Source organism: Athene noctua, chromosome Z (assembly GCF_965140245.1).
Source record: "Athene noctua chromosome Z, bAthNoc1.hap1.1, whole genome shotgun sequence".
NCBI lineage: Eukaryota > Metazoa > Chordata > Aves > Strigiformes > Strigidae > Athene > Athene noctua.
In genome coordinates, this window is record NC_134077.1 from 57525708 (window position 1) to 57551461 (window position 25754).

The window sequence follows — 25754 nt, forward strand, 5'->3', positions numbered from 1 at the left end:
GCGGTGCCCACCGCGCAGCTTCCCCCCATTTCGCTTTCCGCCTGGCATTGCCAGGATGGGGAGGATGCTGCGCCGCCACCGGCCGAGGCCGTGGCGGGGGCTATAGTATAGATATAGAGCGCCCACCGGAATTCTGTAAGCTCTGCCAAACACCTGAAACTAGGTGTTAATAAAGGCAACTCATACAGAGGAAGGAGCATCTAGTACTTAAGACCGCAAAGGAGAACACGAAACAATGCTGAGGCTTTTGATAGCGCGCTACATTATGCTACAATGTGCGTAGTGTGTACGGCAGTGATGCTGTACGTACCGCGCTTCTCTACAGAACATCCTTCCACTGACGACGATAGAAAATAATCGGTAGGATCAAAAGAGCAAACAAAAGAATAGCAAACAATTCTTGCACTTTTTCAGAAATAAGTCATCAGTAAGAACCTCGACGTGCAGATAGGTAAAAGGAAACAAATTTTTTAGATTTCACATGAATCAAATTTACAAACAGGGTTTTTAACCCTTCCCTACACATTAGTCTGAACTGTAGGACCTTGGCAGACAGCTTTTACTTTGAAATAAATAACACCGGGAAACTTTCAGAATGTCATTCATCAAAACAACACATACTGGAACAAACTGGTTATATCGGTTGAAGGAAATTGCAAATACTGCATGTCATTCATTGAACGGTAGAGAACTGACAGATACAATTTGTTGTTCTCAAAAAAAACCCACCACCCAAACAAAAAAAAAACAAAAACCACTAAACAAAAACCTGATTAGAATGGCATACTGGAAGGATAATTTGCTCTATTCAGACATACTGATGGCCTCTAAATTGACTGTAAGTACTCACAAACATGACTGAGATGTATTGTGCATAGCACTGTGAAAACATCTTCCTAATGCACAATGGCAAAAAGCGCTTGCAAGATAATCCATTACTTAAAGTGACATGCCGACTAATTACAAAAATCCTGTGATGTTGCTCTACATCATCTACTGGTTTACTGTCATGCGAGTACTGAGTTCACGTACTGTTTGGAATCTGTCAAAACGTCACAGAAAACCTATCTTAAGCAGAAGAGACAGAGGAGAGTGACAATAAATATCTTCAGGCATATGGAAGGAAGAAATTAAAAACTGGGATAGATGAGTGCAAAGAATGATATGGAGATGATAAAACAGTGGTGGTTTCCCAATCTTTGCTGGCTTCTGAGCAAGAATACTGAAGATGCAGGGTGTTAATATCATTCTTTGCTCCCTCTGTCAGTCTCACTTCCAATTTCCTGTGGCAGTAAGCAACATTAAAACGTCTCGCAGGCAACGGGGTTGCTATGAGCCATGCACTGGAGACTACTTGGATAGAAGAATATGAGATTATTAATGCTACAGGAGAGGCTTATCAGGAAGTATCTGTCCAGGATTAGGTAACAGTATGGATAGTATCTATGGATAATAATTATCTGTATGGGCAATAATGGTGTCTGTCATTTACTGACAGTTCTTATTAGGATAAAATATTTATAAAGGATGTTTCATGTTTCAAAACAAAAGCCAACCATTATGGAGTTGAGGGCTGGAAAGAAATTTCCTCGTAGGTTTATTATCATGTAATTGTCCATAATGGGGTGGTTCTGACTTCCACTAAGTCACAAAGTAAATGGGCGAAACAGTATGTAATGGCTATCTGCTGATGCCAGATTCAGGACTAGATGGCTCATCCATTAAAAATCTGAAGATATTTATTCAGTGGAGATTTAAAATCCAATGATGTCAATGGGAGCGGTACATACAGATTAAATTTACAGTCCCTAGAGTGTCTTTTCTCGTTAAAAATGCAAAATTAAATGGCAGTTCTGCATTTGAGGTACACACTGTGTTCATGCTTTCTACAGTGAGCATATAAAAGAGTTGGTTAAAAAAGTTGAGTCAGACTTCATATACTGGGGAATGCTAGACTATTGTCTGAGGTATGTAGTTTATAATAGAACCGCTGTGCCCTTCATTTGGGGTTGGCTTTTGGTACAGTTCACCCAAAGGTTGCAAACTCATCGACCCATTCATACCCTTTCTTCAGATGTGATGCCAGAAGATGGTTGCTGCGGACTTGAACTCTGTGTACCAGGGTTCTCAGCACAAAACATCCATCGAGTAGCTCTTGTGACCTGTACCATGCACCCATCTGCACCCTTTTAGACCCCAGCTTTTAGAAGAAAACATTCTCTGGTATGTTGAGAATTAATTTCATGAAAGAGAACCACACACACACCCACAGACACACACACCCCCACACACCACCTTTTGTTACTTATTCACATATTTACGTAAGTTGTCTGTAATTCAATCATTAGAAATTTGTATTAGATTGAATATTAATGCATTAATCTGGGACCACAAGACAGATAAATATGTACGTGTAGGTTTTAAAATAGAGAAGATGCTTTGAATGGAATATAATTTTTTGGTAATAACTAGAAGTACACAATTTTGACTAACACTCAGGTATTCATTTACTGAATAAAGAAATGTAATTAGAAAAGATTCCAAGTTGTATTAACCGCTTTTATACATTATACATCCTGACCCAATATAGACCTATGTGGAAATAATTTATTTTTTAAAATAATGGAATCTTTTTTCATGCTCTAAAAACTGATTGAATGTATTATTTTCCTGATTATTTTATTCTCATTTTTAAATTCCCTCCTAGTCTTCTCTTTATGGGAGACCTTACTTAACTCATATGGTGACTACCCATGAAGAGTTTTAGGAAAGAGAATGTCAATTTCAAAACAGATGTCAACAGGTGCTGGAAAGGACATCACACCAGAAGGTAGAAGATGGAGGAGAGTGTGTGCCCCCTCTACATACTGCATAGGCTAGTGCGAGTTTCCCAGCAGATTTTGGAACATTCCCAGATAGAAATACTTTGCTATGGAGGTGGGCAAGTGTGGGAATTTTGCAGGGAGTTTATGAATCCACAAAAACTAGAAGCTGCGTCAGTGTATCTTCTCGGATTGTGTGCCATCGCCCTGGGGGCTACAGGAGGCTATGTGAGGACAGCTTTCCTGGGACTGGGACTAAGTGCGAGCGGGGCAGGCGCTGGGGCGATGCCTGGCAGTTAACAGCGTTGGCTGAACACAGGGGTACAACCGCGGGGTATAACCCGCTGTGTATCGGTCCATTTCCGTGAGGCGGCCAACTGTCCCGTCGCCTTCGTGGCGAACGTCTCTGCTTCCCCCAAATATGACAGAGCCCCTCGGGCAGGGCGTCAGGACTGCGGGCGTAAAAACTCCCTAGTGCCTGGTGCTGCGGCTGTGTCCCGCTCTGCGCCTCCCTGTCGGCAAAGGCGGACAAGGCACCTCTCCCTGCCTGCCTCGTCCCTTCCCATCCCAGTTGTCCCATTTCCCGCTCCGTCCCTGCCGACCCAAGTCATCTCCTCGAGGACGGGCACGGGATAAAAGCGCGTCCCCCCTCCTGAAGACAAAGGCGGCGAAAGCGAGCGCAGCGCCGGGCTCTAGGCGCAGCTCTGCCCCGCAGGACGGACCGCGGCCGGCTGCGCTCCGCGCGGCCATTTGGTGCGAGAAGCCGCCAGCCCGCTCGCTCTCCGCTCGCCCCTTCTCCCCTCCGCCCCTCCGCAGGGCGGGCGGGGGCGGCCTTGGGGCGCCGGGCCCGGCTGGGGGCGGGGGCGGCATCCCGGGGGGGCCCGGCTCCCCCGGCCTCTCGCCTCCGGCGTGCGGCGGCGCGGGGGGAGAGCGGGTGAGACGGGCCGCCATATTTCTGCCTCACCACGCCCGCGGAGCCGAACCATTGAAAAGCCGGGCTCGCCCGGCCCCTGCCTGCCTTGCTTGCCTCCTTTTCCTCCCCGGCGGCTGCCCGCCGCCCTCCCCCTCTCCGCCTTCCGGGCAGGGCAGGGCAGGGGGGAGCCGCGGCAGCTCTCCGGCAGCGGCTCTCCCCGCCGGGGGCAGAGGGGCGAGCGGCCGCCGCGCCGGGAAGGAGGGTTGGCCGTGAGGAAGCGCTTCCCGCCGGGCGCGCGCCGAGGTCGCCGGGCAGCGGTCGGGCTCGCCCACCCCGCAGGAGCCGGGCTCCCGCTCCAGGGCACGGGGAGCGGCAGGGAAATGTGTGTGCGGAGGGGCGGGGGGATTAGCGGGCATTAGCATCTCCCCAGGGGGTGGGGTGGTCGCGTCGGAGGACGGCGGGGGCGTCGTCCGCCAGGGACGCTCGGGGACCGCGTTGGCTGCGGACGGCGGCGGGGGAAGGGGAGCGGCAGGGCGAGGGGCGGCGGCGGCGAGCGGCGCGGTTTCGGCTCGGCTGGGTAGCGCTGCTGCTCCTGCCGCCGCGGTGGATGTTTCCATGTTGTTTGGTGCATGATTTAGAGGAGAGGAGGAGTTGGCAGCGGCGGGTGTCAGCGGCAGGGAGCGGGGATCCGCGCTGCCGGCGGCCCTGCTCTTTCTCCTTGCCCCTCTGTGGCATCGAGGCAACTGCCTGCGCTTGCCCTGCGGCGCCCGGCGGGGGCTGCCGGGCGGAGAGAGCCTGTGCCCCCCCGGGGCCGGTGCGGCGGCGGCGGGGTGCGTGTGTGTGAGTGTGCGTGCGATTTTAGGGGGGGGTGGGGGTTGTGTCTGAACCAGTTAGGAAGAATGACTCTGGAGTCCATCATGGCGTGCTGCCTGAGCGAGGAAGCCAAGGAAGCCCGGCGGATCAACGACGAGATCGAGCGGCAGCTGCGCCGGGACAAGCGGGACGCCCGCCGGGAGCTGAAGCTGCTGCTGCTGGGTGAGTCGCGGGCTGCCGCCGCCCGGCCGAGCTGGGCTGGGCTCGACCCGGCCCGGCCTCGTCGTCTCGGCTGGGCTCGGCCCGGCGCTGGCGCGCACGCCGCAGGTTCCGCCGGGGCCGCAGCCCTGGCATCGCCGCCGCCCCAGGCTCCCTCCTGCCGGCGCGTTATATGGCGGGGCCGCGGCGGCCGGCCGCGGGGCCGGGGCGGCGGCGGCGGGCCCGGCTGGGCTGCCCCCGGGCGCTCGCCGCCTCCGCCGCCGCGGGGAGCCGCAGGCCGTGCCCCCGCCGCGGCGGGGCGTGTGTGCCCGCCCGCGGCATCGCCGGCGGCGGGGCGGGCGGCCGCCGCTGCCGCGGGTGGGCTTGCTGCGGAGAGGGAACGGCTTTCCAAAATGGAGAGGGAGAGGATGGCGGCGGGGCTGGGGGAGGCGAGGAGGGGCAAATGTCGGCGGCGGTGTGTGTGGCAGAGTGATGGCAAAGCGGCAGAGTAACGAAGGGACTCGCAGGGGGAGTTGCTGTGCAGATCGATGGTGGCGGGTTTAATATCTGCATTGTTCTGCGAGCCTCGGGAAGGCTGTTGGCTCACTGGATGCGGTTTTTTCACTGTGATTTTTAGTTAATGAAGTAAATCGGGACGAGGGGCTTACGCTCAGATTGTAGACAGTTTTTTAGAAAGAAAAGGGAACGGTAAAGCCCCAGATGCACACGAAAAGCTGAGGAGTAACCTCAAGTCTGCAGGAGGATGACAGGATCTTTAATACCTTCAGAATCCACCCACTGGTCAGGAAATAAAACCTGTTGTATCATTTCTCTTTAATTAAAACACAGGTGATTATTTTAGAGCCACAAATATGCAGAGACACTGTTTAATAGATATTTGGCTTCTGTTAAAATAAGCCTTTTGAATTAAAATATGTGTGTCCGTATCATAGTGTGCTCTACTATGTTGTGTAGCTCCTGTGATAATACAGCTTATGCCAGGGACTCGCAGGCCTTGAAATATGTCTGCACCACTGTCTGGTGTGTGGATGAATGAGGATGTTCCAAGTGGATGCAGGATGTTTATGCTGAAGATTTTTGTCTCGGGCCATGCATATGAGAGTAGTGATTTATACTGGGGGAGTAAATTGCCTTTTCAGTGGGGTAAGGATAGTTGAAAGGAAAAGTCAGAATGTATTTTAGTTCTTCAGCATGAATATGCTATTTCCTGCTGCTTGTCTCTGGATATGGAGAAATATGTTGGGATCCTTAACTGATGTGGGAAGGTAGTGGTGGAGATAGATGCAACACTCCCAGTAATAATGTTCTGTCTTATTTTGGCCCGATTTTGGTTAGTGAAAGTGCATGCCGAGACTGTTTCAAGATTCGCAAAGATAAAATATGGGATAGATGGCTTGCCTTTGCTTAATTTTATGGATGTTTAAGTATAATTACTTAATGATATACATTTGCTTCAGGAGAGGCAGTTGGCATACTTGACTTGTTACTCAAGTCCAAACTGTTTCTGTATATTCCTAGTTTTTTTGTGCAGTAGTGCTAGAGGCTTCTCCCAAGTTTTCAGAAATGTATGAAAGTTACTGAAGGAAACCAATATACATGGGGTCCAGAGATGGCTTTGCTTTGAACTAAATGTTATGTGATGACTTGAGGGAGAAAAAGGGAGAATACTTGTATGAAAGCTTTTTGCATTTATTCTCACCAGTGGAAACCAAGAGTTCTGATGCACTTGTGAAGGCTTAAGCACAGTGTACTAGAGACCAAGAGGGGTGAATGTTCAACTGCTCATACTATCTGTATACTTGGATAGTACAGAAATTAACTGTGCACACATTTTCCTCTTTTGCTTTGTCAGCCTCTGTCATATGTTTGAAAGTGTGTGTCCACATGCAGCAGTTTGGATTAACACTTAATGATCTCATTGTATAAAATGCAATATAGTGGTGAGCCACCACTGGAGTCATGGGATTGGGTAGAGATTTAACATTCAGTTTGCAAACAAATTTTGAGGAAAACTACTTTATTACTGGGTTCATTTTAGGTATCTGAGAGCACTTTTTAGTCACTCTCACTGCTTCCCCAGCATGGGGAGTTGTCTGGTTATTGTGCTGTTTGCGTGGGTCATTCACATGGTTGAGACACACAAAACCATTTTAGAATAGAAAAGTAGTCATTAAAAATGTGAGGCTGGTAGCATGAAAGCCACCTGGAATTCCTTAAAGTTATCTTCTTGTAAAAATTGAATAGACTTTTACTGTCCCATTACATGTCTTTCGCCCTAAAAACTTAACTACCGTTGCTTAATTTCATGTAGACATAGGCAAACATTTTTTTCAGTGTTTGTTTGTTTTTTCCAGAAGTGCTAACTTCTCAGTCCTACTTTGTAAAGTACTGTGGGAATTAAAAGCCTAAGTCTGTTAAAGGCTTTTTATATGGCTGGGGCATATCCTGTGGCTCATAAGGAGACTACTAGTGCAGTTTCAGCTGAGGCATGTTAATTGACCATGCATGTTCTTCAGACTTGCATCTATGTGTGCTTTAAAACCTTTTCAGTTAATAATGAAACTAAGCATATCTATGACATACTGTTTTCTTATACTTGTTTAAAAGTTGGATGTACATATGTACAAATGCACGTATGTAGGAAATCGAAAGAAAAAAATTCACTTTTTTGGATCGGAAGAGAACGTTTTTTCCCCCTTAACTTGTGCAAGATACAGTGGTTCCTTGCAAAGTGAGTTAGTTTCCTCCTAACTGTTACTGTATGACACACACAGAGTGCCCAGTACACCCTTTTTCTGTATTAATGATATCTTTTTAGTTTTCATGGAATCAAAGAGTTTAAAATGCTAGGTCATTTAGTGCATGCTGAGATTATTTTTAGTTTAAAAATAAACTCTCTGTGATTAAACATTAGAATACCACTTCTAGGTACTTTATTGTACATCATTGCTAATCTTTTGGAACACATAAGAACGGAACAAAGCTTTTTTTTTTTTACTATTGTAATTCTGAAAAGCCAGAATTCAGAAACATGTACTGAAGCATATTACATGGTAGTAGTTTGGCTAGCAACTTGGCTGTAATGTGCTAAGGCATTTTGGAACAAATTCAGTCTTCCACTGAATTTAGTTTTAATCTCACGTATTTTCCAAATTCTGGATTTCATTACTGCTGAACACTTTGTAAAACCCTATGATTGTTCTCCAGAGCTTACAGTTGTTAATATCCATCCATTGTCTGCTGTTAGCTGTAAAACCACATTTTTTTATAATTGGAAAAAAATAAGAGGCATTTTAATGTTTTTATATTGGTATATGTCAAATAAAATGTACAGTATTCTGCATGCCTTTATTTTAAGCATGTATGTAAATATATATTGTTAAGTAGTAAGAGCAGTGCACTCTAGTTCTTATGTATATAATTTTGCCTGTCATCCATGGGAATTTTGCATGGTCTCAGAAAGCAGCATTTGGACCGGCATGATAGTTTTAAGCCATAAACCTTCAATTCTGGACATCCTCTGCCTGTGTACTGTATATATTATACACTGTTTTATCAGTGGGAAATGCTTTGAGTATCTAAGAAGGTAATCTGGCAGTATCATGCTAGCTGGCTAGTTGTGCCTACCTATCTATAAACCTTGTCCAAATTAAGTACTGAAGGTGTGGGACAATGTTTGCTATTTTGTGGCATATTTGATGGTATTGTGTCATGTGCAAAACATTTTGGGTTTTTTTTTGTGGGTTTTTTGTGGTTGTTTTTTTTTTTTTTTTTTAAGGGGTAGGTGTTTCTTATGTTTGGGATGGCAGATATGTCAGTGAAGAGAGTTGCCTGATATCAGTGTCCTTTTATTCTCTATGCACTACCAAAGGAAAGAGGTGGAAGATAAGCCATTTAAAGTAGCCTGAATGGCAACCAGTCTTACATGGAAATATGCTTTTGAACATAAGGTCCAGCAAGCATGCAGTATACATATGCAGTTATTTGGCTCACACAAGTGTAAGAAAATTAAAGATTTACATGCAGAACTTGGTGATTTAGCAAAGAATTAGACTTTCTGGAGGTAGTTGAAGAGGAAGCAGATTCATTAAGCCAGCCATAGAGTACACTGGTTTTATATTTTTCTTCAGCTAGAGAAACAAGCAAGCTTCCTTATTTTTCAGTTAAGCGTATTTCCAGTGACTTGTATTTGTGTCAGTCTGTCACTGAACACTTTCAAATGATTTTAGGTAGTTACCACACTACATATTTATGACTGTAAAATGGACAAATATTTAACATACATCTTGATGGATGTTGTAATTAGATGGGTAAATATCTCTTATTTAGCAGAAGCTGTTTCTGAGGAAATATAATTTCATTCCAGATGCAGAACTCCTTGATGTATTCTTATATAGACATATATGTCCATATATAAAAGCATCTTTTCTTTTTTTGAGGAAAACACAAATCATCATCTGGATATCAGCATGATAACATATGAAGAACGTATATTTGAAACATTTAAGAACATTTATTTTTAGTGCATCATGAAGAGATATTTTGTTTGCAGTCATTAAAAAGGGTTTAGAAGAGTGATCTACACTAACTGAAGTTAATAGGAACTAGCTGAAGGCCTCAATACTTAAAGAATTCTAACTCATTTTATTTTATTCATACGTCAAAGAGCCAAGTGACCCCAAATTTGTATCTCACATCAGTGAACAATATTGAATTAGTGCAGGAGGGAAAAAGTATATGCTGAGCAGAAGAATCTCTTGAGAATGGATGTTTGTGAGTGTATACAGCAAAGAAATAATTGTGCTTTTTTAGTCACTTCAAATTATTTTTGTTGGTGTATAATGACAATGGCAATTTCACAGGCGAAATAATTTCTTTTGAAATAATATGACAATCTCTCCAAGTTTAATACCAAGAAGGTGTGGAATAACGTTATAAGGTAGATATGTGATTAATGGGAATTAGCTTTTTTGCAGTAATAGAATGCTGTAAACACCAAGAATTTTTTCTTGTCCTGCTGAATGGTATGACTTGGGAAAAAATCTGGTTTTGCACTCAAATGCTAGTATGTATGAGCAGCTGTTACTAATGAAATGATCGAAGTTTTTCGGCATTCACCTTTTATTTACTCTGAGTGTAAAACCTCTGGCAAGAACAAAGAGCAGGAAAACAGTATGAAACCGAGGAAGAATTATAATGTAGGAAATACTAGGGAAACATAGATGCAGTGTTCTTAGCATCAAAGAAGGAATCATGCATCAGGGTTTATGTATTGTTAGCTCTGTGTGAAGAAGTTAGATGTATTAACACTGGAGAGCATGAGTCTAAGAGATACCACAGTTTTAGAAGTTAGAAGTTTTGACAGTTACTGAGAGAGTTCCAGGAACAGCACAAACATTTTTTCAAGCTAAATTTAAGATTAAATCTTAAACATTCTGAAAGCACATTGTTCCCCTATTAAGTAATGTTGATACAGAGACAAACTGAAGGGTGATTGTCTACAGAATTTTGTCCTTTGTGGGCTTTCAAAGGGCAAATGGCATGGAATAATCAAATTACTTAATTTGCACACTATGCTTAGTGTTTAACTGTACTGTTGAGTTTTATCCCAGAACCCCTGTGCAGAGGCAGCTGCCAACAGAAAAGTGCTTTTTAAAAATTTCATTCTGTATTTGAGAAGCTGGTTTGCTATTCCAGAAACAAAAATGAACCCCACCAAACAAGATTCCTCCTTGTTGATATGTACAGGCAGAATCATCCAGTAAACTACTGATATGAACGATACAGTGTAGGCAAGCCCCGCTGTGGTGGCTCAGCTCATCTTTCTTTGAAGTAGACATGGTGTGCAATACATGCATAGATTGAACGAGGCAACAGAACATCAGAAAGTTTCTGAAAGTGAAAACCCCTAGTGATTCACTAAATTGAAAAGATAAAGGCAGAATCACTGTTGCCACAGCACAGCCGAGCTGCATAATAGACACCATCATCTCAAGAGCTATGTTGTTAGGTCGACCTGCTCTGTGTGTGGAAGAAGCATCTGTTAGGAATGGGACTAGACATTTTTGTCTAGTGCTTGGGTCTGGTTTTATCTCAGAGCAAACAGATGGATTAAATGTCTATGCAAGCTCCTGTCCTCATTGATGATCTATGCCTTTTGCTTTGTATTTAGGAGAATGCTATGGTGGTCCTTGTCAAAATGCTTTGGGACTCAGCCCCAGCTATCAAAAGTCTGTTGAAGAAGGACTTGTTTTTCCCCAAGGGAAATTGTGAAGAGGGCAGTCAGCATTTGAAATATGTTATGTTCCTTTTTTTTCCCCCTAAAATTTTCTCTTCTTTGAAGAGATCAATGCAGTTAGTTCCTTAACTCCTTTGAAGTTAACTGAAAATAGAGCTCTAATCTTGGTAAGTATTGCCAAATGTGGATCAAATGGGGTTAGCCACCTTCAAGTTAAATCCAAGGTAAGAGCTCAGGTTTACCCTTCTGTAGGTGTATTTTGATGGTGTAGATGTGATGGAAAGCCAGCCTGCTGGAGATTCTTTCAGTAGACAGGAATTGAGAGTCAGGAATTACTTGATCATAGTTTTATAAACTGAGATACTATGTAATGAACATGTCTTCAGTACATTTTAAAATTCTCCATTAAGAAAAAATAGATTTCACAGTATTTTATCTATGATAGCACAGAATTTACTGCCTAGTTTTATTAGTATGTCTGTCATTGTACCTGAGCTATATGCTCACTAGCTACTAGCGTACAGCTTCTTGGTCCTTGGCTAGTTCATTGCTCTACCAGCTGCAAACTCAAAATAAACAAGATAATCTTTGGCAAGAACCCTTGTACTGAGTGAGAACATTTCTGTAAGTTAGAGGGTTGCTTTTCTCTCCTTGTTCTATAAACCCATCACGGGTGAGTTTTAATGTTAATTATCTTGCTCATATTAGAGATCATTGGAAAGGAATGCCAAATGCTATTCCAGTCCACATTTCTGGGTAAATAGTCAGCCAAAAAGTCAAACAGAAAGTTTCTGTAGTGGCAACATCTAACTTAGAAAGCCAGAAAACCTCAAATGCACAGAAGTTGGGAATGATGCCATCAGTCCTTGTGCTTTTAGGAACTGATCAGGCTTGGGAAACTGAGGATCAATTATGGAACACTTTTTTTACTCTGATACTGGATTTACTGAGCACTCTGTATGCCACTTTGTCTCATAGACCAGAGCAGTAAAAGCAATGGAAATTAAGTGCTGAAAACTAAAGGCATCATTCATGTATCTTCAACAGTTTCTTATATAGCCATCCAGGTACTTGTTTGCCCTTTTGAAGTGTGTTTTCTAGATGGCATTGAAATCAGTATTTATGTTGATAGTGAAAACCTTTCAAAGGTGTTTTGTGAAAAGGGACGATTTAAAAAACAGAAAGCCCCCTCCCCTGCAAGTACTTCTTTGTTACAAGCATAGTTTGCTTTAACTCAAGTTGATCTTTTAGGAGAGAAAATAATGATTCTTGCAATACTTCTCATTTCTACTTCTTTTTTATTTGTTTCTAAAAAGGAAATAATAGTAACCTAGAAACTGAGGCACTATATGGTTGTGCTGGGCAAAAAAGACACAAAGAATAAAGCACATAGTCTTACACATATATTTGAATAGCTTTTGGTTAAATTCTCTTTTGCTCCTTTTCATTTTCTGTGTTGATGGAAATGACACTTAGAAGTGCTTGCAGAGAGGGTGACAATACTGATTTAATCTCTCCTGCCCTAAGGCTGCCAAGTTTTATTAGGGGTGGTTATGATGTATGCACCTGGTGATCAATAACAATGACAGGATCAGTAGTTTATTTCAGAGTGCAGGCCACCAAGCAGCTGCCTGACTCTTGAACACTGCTGACCGGGCCGATTATTGAAAGAGAGTTAGATATTGAAGTCACCTTTTCTCTAATACAGTCTCCTTTGAGTTGCTCAGCCTGGAGGAGAGAAGGTTCCAGGTAGACCTTATTGTGGCCTTTCAGTATACAAAGAGCTTATATAAGAAAGGCATAGAGAGACTTTTTACCAGGGTCTGTAGTGACAGGATAAGGGATAGTGGTTTTAAACTGAAAAAGGGTAGATTTAGATTAGATATTAGGAAGAAATTCTTTCCTGTGAGGGTGGTGAGGCACTGAAACAGGTTGCCCAGAGAGGCTCTCGGTGCCCATCACTGGAAGTGTTGAAGGCCAGGTTGAATGGGGCTTTGAGCAACCTGATATAGTTGAATGATGTCCTTGCCTGTGGCAGCAGGGTTGGACTAGATGATCTCTGAAGGTTAATCCAACCCAAACTATTCTGTGATTCTGTGATTAGAGCGCTTTGGTAATCAGTAATTTCCTGGAATTAAAGATGGTATACCTCTTCCCAACCTGATTAATGGATGGAACAATGCTTTATTATTATTTTTTTTTTATTTGTTTTCCTCGGAAAGTGCATCTAGACATACTTTCATTTTTCTTGGTGAGAAGAGAATTTTGAGAAGAAATAGCATGAGATTTTTTTCTAATGTGTTTGGTTTTCTTGTGGTCTCTGTTTTTCTCAGCATTGAAATGGTAAATAAACTACAGGAGATTATAAACATTTACTCTTATCCATGAAAAGAAGGATTTAACTTAGATGACTGTTTCTCCTAGTTTAGCAGCTGATTTAATAAAAAGGCAGAATGGACAATTTAGGAGTAAATTTGCTTTCATCAAAATGTAAACCCAAGTATTTTCGACAAACAGAACTAAGATTCATTGGAATTACTGAATTTGAGTTAACTGACTAATAACATGTTTGATCTAATTCTGATGTTAGCATCAGTAATATTTTACTTGTGAAGATGGCTTGTCTTATAATCATTTAAGTTTGGCTTTTAATACCATCTGTGATCACAGGAATCTAGAAACATTCTTTGTCCAGAGTAATGTTTGTTCTCTTGAGGTTTATTTACTTAATTCCATTCATTCTTGCGTTTTATCTGCAAGACATGACAATAATGAATTCTGATTCACTGTGGTTTTGTTCTGTGTTTGACTGTACAACAGAGTAATATACTGCTATTAATTATTAAATCTAGTTAGGATTAAGAACTAAATTTATGATAATCTCTAAAGATCTTAGCCTTTGAATCAAAACCAGATAAACAACATGAACAGAATTTGCTAATAGCTTAATTGTGACTGTACTCCCAATGACAAATGCAAACCTCTGACACTGAACAGGGAAGTTAATATGTATGCCTATAAGTTGCTTTCCTTGGAGAATTTTCTGACACAAGCATTCTCTGGGTAATGGCATTCTTGTGCCTATATTTATTTTCTTTTAAATTTACAACCATGTTAGTTTTATTAGTGCTGTTTTCATTTGATTATTCTCTGAAGATACTTTGGCTGAGTCTTTTGATTTACAGACTTTCTTGGTCTACAATTTAATGTAGTAAAGTGAGGAGCACAGTAGTTAAATTTTTACATTGCCTTTTTTTCTGTGGAGTTTTCCCATTAAATAATATAAAATCAGTGAAGCAAGAGGAGATACAGGATTTTGTTGTTTAAAATGGCAAAATAAGTTGTTTTTTTGTTGGCAGTTATGCAAAGTTACTCTCTGTGTAATTTGTCAAGCTGTTAGGGCACATTCTTATGTTAGAATAGCTTAAGAAATGAGAAGGAAAACCCACCATGACAGTATTTTATACTGCCTTTGTTTTATATTTTATTTGTTTGTATCTCCAAGGAGTGATATTTTCTGGAGCAATCCTTAGTTGGAGAAACAGGTCATCACCTTCCATGCCTGTGTGTTTTAGTTGTCTTGTTTACATGATACCAAGCTGCTTCTGTGTAGTAACATGTAATTCTCTAATACCTTTCCATTTGTTTGCAAGGGTTTTTATGTGCACAGAGAGCCAGAACTCAGAGAAGTGGTTAGAACAGGGCAGGCCATAAGCAAGAGAAATGTTCATTTGTTGATTTTAGTATATCTGTTTTTAAAACAGTATTTCAATCTACCAACCTAGACTGTAGTTTGGGTATAGTGACAGTAATTGTATCAATCACTGTGTTCCATAGCTTTGAGTCTTGCTTTTGCTTCTGTGTTGTTTTGGGGGTTTCTTTTGCGTTTGTTTTTTTCTTTTAGGGTCTATTTTTTGGAGACAGGGTATTTTTTTAACCAAAATGAATGGCTGTTCCACAAAATGCCTTCAACCTGTCTGATAAATAAACAGGTTATTGTGGAATTTACTTTCCACGTTAGGTGAAGTGTAAGAAATAAAATAACTATACTGAAGTTTAAATTCATCATCTTCTTGAACATTATGTTTATTAAAAACTTCAAGGACAAAAAGGAAATATTCCAGTATCCCCTGTTAGTGGCACAGTCTGGATGGTTCGTAGTTCAATTCTAACTGTAAGTGTAGGGTGCATTTTGTAATCCTTTAATCATTCTTGTAGCTCTCTTTCAACTCCTTTCCAATTCTTCAACATCATTAATGAAGAACAGATGATGAGAACTGAACACTGATCTGTATATAGTTTTTATTATAAGTATGGGAGTAAAATTGCTCTTCTGCTAGTTGGGATGCTACTGTTGATGTGTGTTCAAGGAGTGCAACAGCCTTCTGAGCCATGACATTAAACTGTTCATGTTTAGATGACTATCTGCTCTAACTCAAATACTCTTCTAAATAGCTGCTTTCCGAGTGGTTTCGTTCATTGCTTGACAGTTACATTTAATAGTAGTTCAATGCACAGTTTTTGCCTGTTTCTGATGTACAGGTTATTTTAAACATTTTTCAGCATCATAGCCTCTTCATAATTTACCAGTCCACAGCTTTTGTGTCACCTGCAAGTACTGGCAATAATAATTTTATGCTTTTATTCTATCTTGTGGGTGAAGATATTTAAGTTTCTTACCCCAGTCTTAGTATTGCTGGAATTGTTTGGAAGACATCTGTCTGCTGAGGACTTTCGCCTATGTAATTTAATAGTTAGTGTTTAAACAACTGTTATTTAATGCATGCTATATTGGTTTCTTGTACAATCAGTTGCTTAGCAGATGCCTAGTTCCTTAAAACCACTGACTTTGTACAGCAAGCCATCTGAAATGTAATGGAATAGCTTTCTTTCCCTTGTTCCTTTCCCTTCCTTTGGGATTTTTGGGGTGATATTTGAAGAGTTAGAAGGCAGGATGATTTTTTTATTCAGTCCTTGTAAAACTCTTTGATAAGGGCTTTGATAAGACCTGCTGAGTGACAATGTTCTAACTTTAGTAAGTCCTCTGTAACATTTATCTTCAGTGGGTGCTGTGGTGGACACTCTTAATTGTCATTGCAAATGTGGTCTATGTTTTCCCTAAAACCAAACAAAAAAATATTTGCAAATTATGTATGTTTTTTCTGTGTTAATAAATAGTAAGTGTTCTACAGCAGCAGTTTAGTGAGGAACTAACATGATTTTAAGTGCTTTGTGATTAAAAAAAAATGAGGTCTTATAGAGCCCTGGAGTTCTTAATTTGAATCTTTCTATTAGCAATTTGAGACTTTTCCCAAATTTTTGGCTTACCTATTTCAACTTTCACCTTTTGTATCTCCTCCTGTCGAGACTGCTTTTATTACTTTTCATTTTTCTTAGTTGTGTAGAATTGAGGCTGTCTAGGCTGTTTCATAAAATGTTCTGAAGTGACTTGCAGTTTTTCCTGGTTTAAATCTAAATCTAGTTATCTCCACTTGCAATTCTGCAAGCTTTTGCTAAAGTAGCTTTCATGAAACACAGCATGCTTATAACATACCTCTACTACTGGTGTTGGACTTCTTTTGTTTACATGTAGCAAATGATATAGAGTTGTAATCACATGCTGCTGCAGTTACTTTTGACTGTAGTTCTGTTACATGTTCTTTTTCCTAAGAAGTATCTCTGTGTGGTGCTTTTCTGGGTTAGAAATTGCAATTTGTAAACTTGCAGAAATACCGGGGTAATTTGAGACCTTCAGCATCAATTACGTGGCCCTGAGAGATTATACCTCCTTCCCTTTTCGTTAAAGTATTTAAGGAGCCCCACTCACTTGTCTGTCACATTAACTGTGACTTAGTCATCTGCCATGGCACCAGCTTTTGTGTCAATTTTTCTCTATTAGAATTTAAACTGAAAATATTAAAGATCACTGGCTGCAAGCCAATTTTGAAGTACCAAAAAAGCTAATCACTAAACTTTCACTTGTGTAAATCTTTGTTTCAGTTATATCTCCTTCTTCAAATCTACATCTGTATATTAGCAATTCTTTGTGTTTAGCACCTAGGCATCTAGAACATTTGTACAAACAGTTTAATTTCTCCATTTAATTTGATTATTCAATTAATTTTAAACTAATTTGGATTTTTTCTGCTAAATAAGTGCATTTCACCTGCCCCACCTTCACTTTCAGTAGTGCAATGATACTCTGACCTTTCTGGTCAGCATCCCTTTCTGAATATTTTTCCTCCTTTTCTAACAAGGAAAATTGTCCCAACTCTGCAACTCCATCTTCCACAGAAGTCCAGTGACTAGTCCCCAGAATGAAACTCATATATTCTTTACCTGCCCAGGAGTTCACCTCTAGGTTGTTCTGTTTTCTTCTGTTGTTCCGACTGGGTGTGAGGATAACATGTGGAGTGTTTAGGTATTTATAATTTGCAAGATTCAGAGTAATTTGTCTCATGGAGTGTATGTCAGGCACATGTATAATTCTGCTGTCATTATTTCTGTTAAATACCGTTGAGCAAGACACTTGATCTATTAGCAGGGACTTGCTTGCATCCCAATAGAGTGCATTCTAATTGAATAGCTATCCCAACTGTCTGTGCCTATGCCTTAGGGTACCTGCAGGCTTCTCCTCTGTACTGCAGGCAAACTGGTCATGGTTTGTCCACCTTACGAGCACTGTATGACTATACACCAGTGTATTTGTGTAAGGGTCAGTGCTTGGTGAATGCTGGTAGCAGCTGCTTCACACTTCTGTGAAATACAAAAATAGCTTCAGGTTGCACCTTGAGAAACACTGGCTTTAGAGGCCCGCTGTTAGGAGTTCTGCATCTTCTGCAGAGGGACTGGGTCTGTCCTTAGAAGCCGAGTGCTCCTTGTTATCAAGGAGGAAGTGGATGTTCTAGGACTTAACTGCAGTTGGAAGAGTCTCGGATGCTTACAGAGTACGTTGTCCCACTTATCATCTGGCTTTCAGACTTTCATGGACAGACTTAATCTTCCTAAGATGAGGATTTGAGGCCCATGGGACTATTGCTTGCTTGTGGGACTGTGTTGGCTTATGTTACTGTGGAGACTAGCAGCTTTTTCCATAATTTTCAAACGTGCACTAATGCATCTGAAGCATGGTAAGGACTTGACTGCACTGACACAGATGCAGCCTGAGCTCCTGTATGCCCTGGAAAAAAAGTTTCTTCATCATTTTGACTACTTCTTATCCTGCCTGGTGGGCAGTGACTTTGAGATTAGGCTTCCCAGTACAAGAACAGAGGTATGGAGCTTCTGGAGAGAGTTCAGCAAAAGGTTCCTAATGTGATAAAGGGACTTGAACATCTCTCCTGTGAGGAAACACAGAGAGAACTGGGACTGTTCGGCCTGGAAAAGGGAAGGCTTGGGGAGGGATCTTACCAATTTATATAAATACCTGGAGGGAGGGTGTAAAGAGGATAGAGCTAGACTCTCTTCATTGGCACTCACTGACAGGGTGAGAGGCAGTGGGCACAAGCTGAAACACAGGAGGTTTCTTCTGAACATCAGGAAGTGTTTTTTCGCTGTGAGTGACTGAGCACTGGGAAAGGTTGCCCAGAGAGGTTGTGGAGTCTCCTTCTTTAAGAGATACCAAAAAACAGTCTAGATGTGGTCCTGGGCACAGGACCTATTGTAGGTGGCTCTGCTTGAGCAAGGGGGGGTTGCACCTCTGAAGGTCATTTGGTACCTTCCAACCTTAACCATACTTTGATGTGCTGCAGCATCATCTTGCAGATCTAGATCATTTGTGTTACCAGTTTAACCAGACCTTTAATTACTGTGAGGGGAATCCCATGGAATCAACATTTCACTGTGCTGCCATTCACCTATCAGTTGCTTATGGGTGTACAAAGAATTGGTTTGTAGTCACTACTGGCCCACTGTGGCCATGTACCTGAGGGGAAATCAGTGAAAATCTTGGTTCTGCAGTTCAGAGGTGTTCCAGTGGCAGTATGCCAGCATACTTCTCAGGGACTAGCTGCCTTTGCAGCTGTAGCTTCAAGAAGTTGATTATAGGCTAAGGGGCCTCCAGGCCTTATCCTGTGTCAGTACTGCCAGCGATATAGGGCAGTTGTGGTTTCAGGGGTTTGGCAGATCATTAGAAACTGAGTAGACACAACAGGATTGAAGCCTTCCAGCTTGGGTACACATACTCTGGCAAGGCCTTAACACCGTGTATGATATGCATGCATGATGCTGTGCATGTAAGCCCAGACTAGTACCAAAACATCCTAAGTGACGCGTGGGTGTGGTCACAAACTCAGTTGTTTCGGCCAGTGCTCAGAGATGCCCTGTCTAGTGTCAGCAAATTCCTTTTGCACAGGACAAATTAGATAAAAGTAACACAAGAAAAAAACTCTCTTCTCCTCCCTTCTCAACATTCATCACTAATAGAAGTGTGCTGTGAAATAAGGAGATTATTTGCAAAGATGAGGGCTAATCTCACTGTGTACATTCATGACAGAAAGATCTGAAAGACTGATGACTCTATACAAAGACACTGCACCAAATATGTGTGTTCTAAAATACGTACAAATAACTTAAAACAGCCAGTCTGTCCAGTCAAGTTATGAAGTCAGGTGAAAAGTGTGGAGGGTGAGGAAGGAGTGCACAGACTACCAGTCTGTAGCCCTGCCATGCTCAGGCCAAATGCTGGAGTGGCAGAGCAGCCGTCTCCTGCCTTGGTTCCTGTGAGAGGTCAAAGGTGGCAGGACTTTACTGCGTAGAGGGGCTGGTGGTTTCTTTTAGAGGACTTGTAGGGATGGTGAGGAGGAACACAAGCTCAGGTGCGGGCAGGCACCCACTGCCAAAGCAACAGGTAGTACTGTTCCCACTGTTTTATTGCTTTCTTCAGGAACCCTGCTCCTAGCTAATGTTTGAAGGTAAGCCTGTACCCAGTAGCTGACGGGTGTGGTGCACCACATCTCCAGTGTCCCATGTCCATTACCCTAGAGCATCTGCTACCTTGATGTCCACTAATGACTGTGATGTCTGTGAGAGTGAAGCGTGAGGCTGTGATGCACACCTGCATTTGCTCTGCTACAGGGAAGAGTGAAGTTATTGATGTGGTCTTATAAACATCTCATGCACTTCAGTTAGAATGAGAGAGATGGGGCATTTGTCAGGCTGCACTAGAGTGGGTACCTCGGCCCATCAGTACATCACTCTTTCAATGTAAAACTGCTGCTTACTGCTCTTGTGGTAACTAGGCAATGAAATGCTTGAGGACTGGTGTGAGAGATGAGAGCGTGGCAGCTGAACGTCAGCAAGTGAGAGCCATAATCATTGGCTATTTGCTGTTATTTTCTAAAAATGTACTTGTGTTTTTTCCTTTTTTCTTAACCATGTGTGGATTTTTCTAGGGTTTTGTTTTTTTTGTGTGTGTGTTTTAAAGTAGTCTTTTGAGCCCTCAACCTGTAGAATTTCTTTGCATCTTGACTCGAAAAAGCAAATGATGTCAAGTTGTTTCCCAGGCTCTCCTTAGATGATTCCAGCAATGGCTATGAGTTGAGTCAGCTGTTTGGGGCTATACTATTTTCTTTCCTTTCTTTGTGAAAACCAATAAATGAAAGGAAATCAAAAGCCGTTTGAATGATGGATTATCTTCTTGTCTGTCCTGTCTTAGTAGCCTGCTTTAAATGTACTAAGGTCTTTGCTTCCTACAAAGACTTGTCTTTTTGTCTTACTCCTCCTTGCAGCATGCCCCCTCTCCCATCTCAGACTAATGTACGTTTAAAAAAAAAAAATAATCACAAATCAAAAAAATCCAAACCCCAGAAAATAAAACAAACCCAAACCCTTCCGTGTTATGAAATAGAAGTGGAGAAAACCTTAAGGGCTTTTGTTGAGCGCTCTTCCTGCAACAAAGTACAGTGACCTTGTTAAGCTTTCCAGTGTATCTTGCTCTGTGATGAAGCACCTTGGAATATCTTAGGTTTTCTTCATTGAGAAGACTGTAATGAGGATGTCTAGAAATGGATTTTTATATTTAGGTTTGCAGTTGTAAATGAAGGTTTTACCTTGCTGCTATTCCCCTTTCTGACTCAGTTGCCTTACTAATGAATCCTTTTTCACACAGGAGGAAAATTATTCTCTCCCCAAGTTTTTTTGAAGCAGAAGACCTCCTTCACCATTTGATAATGCAAATTCCAAAGTTTATTGCTTTCACAGTAATCTTGTTCTGAATTTCAGACAGCCCTGTAAATCCATCAGCAAGCAAGATAGATTGTTTTTGTGATAATGCATATTATTGCAATTCTGTGTTGACATAAATGTCACCTAAGAGTATTTCCTCTTTTTCATAAGCTAATGGTATCTCTGTAGCAAAAAGCATTGTGAGCCGCCTTCTCTTCCCAGTAGTGTCATTGTAATTACAGTTCTACAAGTTACATTTCAGAAGAATGCTGGAAATGATACTAGGCTTTATTCCTGGATCAGTTAATGAATCCACATTGACCATCATTTCTCAAAATGGTGATTCATGCTGACTTAAAATAATCATTACAGTTTGGATCCTGCTGCTTGATTCTGTTTCTAAATGATAAGGAGTTTGCCTTCAACTGAGTACTTTAAAGTAGACCATTATCCTACCTTCACACAATAGCTTTTCTATTTGGAAGAGTGTTGTACTGAAACTAAACTTTGAAGTAGGTGAAACAGAGAGGCAGGAGATGTTACTCTAATAAATGATGCTGCTCCTCCTCTAGCATGTCACTCAGTATAGAGACTGAGATGGAAAAGAGGCTGAGGTACCAAAGCTACCGAAGAGGCAGGGTTTAGTTTACATAGCGCTGGAAATACTTGCTTAGGAGTAGTAGGATTTTCATGTCTTATCCAATACTCCACTAAATGTCTGAACTAAGCTTCATGTTTAAATACCTTGGGGACATCTTCTTGTCACACTTCTGTAGATAGTCACTTTTTATGGAAATGCCTTTTCATTCTTGTCTATTGCATACAGTCAGGCACTGATATTTTTGGTGGCGTCGGTAGTTTATTTGTTCGGAAAAACCTTATTGTGAGATGTAGTTGAATGTGCTGTTGGTCTAAACTATGCAGTCATACTGGTATTTGGAAGTAATTTTGACTAATAGTTTTGAATATGTATGTGAAAGATCCTGTCACTTTTTTCCTCTAAATGTCTATTTAAAGGTACTGAAATTCAATAATTTGCAGTACATCTGGCTGCTTTAGTTATTGGCTTTTCACACTGCAGCTCTCAGCAGGCTTGGACACCTGACTACATATGTACATCCTCATCTTGCCACACTGTATAGATGAAGAATATCTTCAGAGAGATTGAAGGATTCCCAGAGAGAAATGGAACCTCTGCCAGTGTGCACTTCAGTACAAAACTCACTTGCCCATTGACCTGATTTAGAAGCCCAGGCAGAGTACGATGAGTGAGTAATGCGTGTGTAAATAGGCGGAACTGGCAGGATTGGAAGCTGAGACTACTTTTGATCAAGGATGAGAACTTGATTGGTTTTGTTCCCTTTTATTTGATGATGTTTCTGACTTTTCAGTGCATGCATGGAAGATACACAACAGTTATCTTTCTTTAGAGGTTGAAGTTATGAGTTTGAACTGGATTGGCCAAACTAGAGGAACTAATTAAAGTTTTTCCATGTCCTGCATGACTTTGCTAAACAGTAAGCTGTTTTAAGTAGAAGGGGTTATTTCCTCTTCTAGTTGTATTTTGAATCAGAGAAAATGGCCTCACAGTTTATTAGGCTTGCTTTGGTAGACTTATCTCCTCAGATGAGGCCCTCTGCAAGTGTGCTGGTTTTGGCTGCAATAGTATTAATTTTCTTCATAGTAGCTAGTATGGGGCTACATTTTGGACTTGTGCTAGAAACAGTGTTGATAACACAGGGATGTTTTAGTTATTGCAGAGCAGCGCTTCCACAGAGTCAGGGCCTTTCCTGCTTCTCACCACACCTGGCCAGCCAGTAGACTGGGGGTGCATAGGAAGCTGGGAGGGGACACAGCCAGGACAGCTGACCCCAACTGACCATGGCATTATCCATACCATGTGACATCATGCTTAGCAATAAAAGCTGAGGAGAAGGAGGAGGAAGGGGGCTGTTCACGGTTATGGTGTTTGTCTTGCCAAGTAACCATTAGGCGTGATGGAGCCCTGCTTTCCTGGAGATGGCTGAACACCTGTCTGCTGCTGGGAAGCAGTGGATGAATTCCTTGTTGTGCTTTGCTTGTGTGTGCGTCTTTTGCTTTCCCTATTAAACTGTCCTTATCTCAACCCGTGAGTTTTCTTACTTTTACCTCCCCCATCCCATGGTGAGGGGGAGTGAGTGAGTGGCTGCATGATGCTTAGTTGCTGGCTGGGGTTAAAACTATGACAGGGAGGTAAGGAGATATTTAGTTTACAGGCTCCATCAGCTCTTACAAACCTTGGCAACCAGTCATTGGTTTTGCCAGCAATAGAGCGCTTTTGAGTAAGTCAGAAGGAAAATGCAAAGCAGCTGGGGAACTGAACTGTCAAAAACTGAGGAAGTATAGATTTTGCTCCGTAGAAATACAGGGCGGCAGAGCACAGATGTAAAATCTTTGCAGTTGTGGAGTTGGGTCTAAGTTCAAATTTATTCTTTCTGCTCTTGCTGATGTGTGTCACAGCCATCTACAGAATCCCTGCTGAGGATGATCCATAAAATTCCCACAAAGAGCAGTGGAATACACATCGGTAGCTTGAGTCAAAGGTATAATTCAGAGCCCCAGGTTCCAGGTAGATAGTATGTTCTCATATACCTGATGGATGAACTTTTGTAATAGTATGTGTGTTGCTCTGTTATCTTCTACCTCAACTTCAGGAGTCCACAAATGCACATTCACAATATGCTGTACTGCCAAGCATGACAGGTAAGGAGCTTTGGAAGTTTTAATACAGTGCCAGAAAGACACATTAAAGATGGTAATATAAAAATGTCTGTCTGATAGGTAAATATCCATAAATACCTTATATTATCTTTGGTTATTTTAAGCAAGAATAAATAAGTAGAAGATGCACAAAAACAGTGGCAGAAACTTGTTGCTTGTATTGTGTGTAGCAATGACATTGAGGATTTGGTTAATTTTTCATGGTTTGTTTTTTTTTTTTTTTTTTCATCCTGACTGGTAAATATTGAGTAACCCTTTGAGGCCTAGAAAAGCTTTTACATAAAAGGGCAGACTTCTACTTAACAGCAACTAAAGTTAATGCATGTACTTTGAGTGGACAGGTCAGATTATTACCTTTTACAAAATAAAGCTGCTATGATCAGAACGGTTTAATCAACTGGAGCAAAGTTTTATTGTAGAGAAACCAAGGATGCTCCTCAATGATTCTTATTTTCACGTTGCTCTCTTTTTGGATTATAATAGTACGAGAGTATTTGTAATAAGAGGGAATAGTTACATAGCACTACACACTTTCACTAGTTTATCAGTCACTCTGTCACCTCCACAAGGGAGGAAGTAGCTAATTATTACTGTCCCTGTGAACATGGGTGGGGGAGTGGAGGCACAGGCCGTTAGCAAATAGTATGAACAGGACAGTGGGTCTGTAGGACAGAAGAGTAGGTGCTGAGAACCTGATATACATCATCCATGGGTTTTTTTTTGCTTTGAACCAGGTCTAGTCTGATCTCGGGGACTAAATCCCTGGTTGTGGCTAGAAGGCATTAGGTGTGGTGCTTTAATTTCAAGTTTTTACTGGTTTCATTCTAAAGGAATCCAGCTTCTCAACTTGGAGATATTTTGATGATAATGAATGACAGCAGAGTGAGCAAAGGAGATGAGAAGGTTAATTTCAAAAGTGTTCTGAACCTAGCTAAAAGACAGGTATATGCCTACCCAGAAGGATACTCTGGCTAGTGGTTTGAGGTTGGAGTTTTGCCGTGCTTGCAGGTTAATTGTTTAGCCTGGAGAAAAGGAGGCTGAGGGGAGACCTTATTATTCTCTACAAGTACCTGGAAGGAGGTTGTAGCAAGATGGGTGTCAGTCTCTTTCCGGGTGACAGCATGAGAGGAAATGGCCTCAGATTGCACCAGAGGAGATTTAGATTGTATATTAAGGAAAATTTCTTCACGGAAAGGATTGTCAAGCATTGGAACGGGCTGCCCAGGAAAGTGGTTGAATCACCGTCCCTGGAGGTATTTAAAAGACCTGTAGGTGTGTTGCTTTAGGGGCATGGTTTTGTGGTAGACTTGGCAATGTTAGATTAATGGTTGAACATGATGATCTGAGAGGTCTTTTCTACCCTGAATGATTGTATGATTTTTCAGAGCTGTTCAGCACCACTAAACTGGAAGAAGTCTTTATGTTTGCAGGCATCTCCAAATAGCATTTTGTTCCATTGTATATACATGGAACAAAAACTTGGCCCTGGTGGTTAGCTACTACTGTGTACAAAAGTGTTACAACTGGCATTTTACCTCAGGAATTTTCCCTCCCTGTTAGTGCTGAGACATAATGAAATACTAATCCTTTGAAAGAGGTTGATTTAGGTTTAGTAACATCTTTTAATCAAGTCTCATTTTCATGAGCTACTTACTCTCTTTTTCTGTGTGTCAGTGCTAATAGTAATTTAAAGTCAATAGTCCATTACATGAAAAAACTTTGAATATATTGTCCTCTTTATGGTATTTTTTAATTTTAAATGTCTAAACCATTAATGATGCTTCACTTGTCCTTTGCTTTGCTTTCCATGTTGGACCCTGCAGAC

At 41.7% G+C, this 25754-nt stretch overlaps 1 protein-coding gene across 1 annotated transcript in view; it reads left to right on the forward strand.

Moving 5' to 3' along the window:
* Positions 1-4212: 4212 nt before the first annotated feature.
* The window catches only part of LOC141973918 (guanine nucleotide-binding protein G(q) subunit alpha), a 128924-nt gene continuing 107382 nt past the window's right edge, over positions 4213-25754 (forward strand). Inside the window, exon 1 of the mRNA XM_074932924.1 lies at positions 4213-4770. Coding sequence (XP_074789025.1) covers positions 4635-4770 — 136 coding nt within the window. The 5' untranslated portion in view covers positions 4213-4634. The remainder of the gene's footprint in view (positions 4771-25754) is intronic.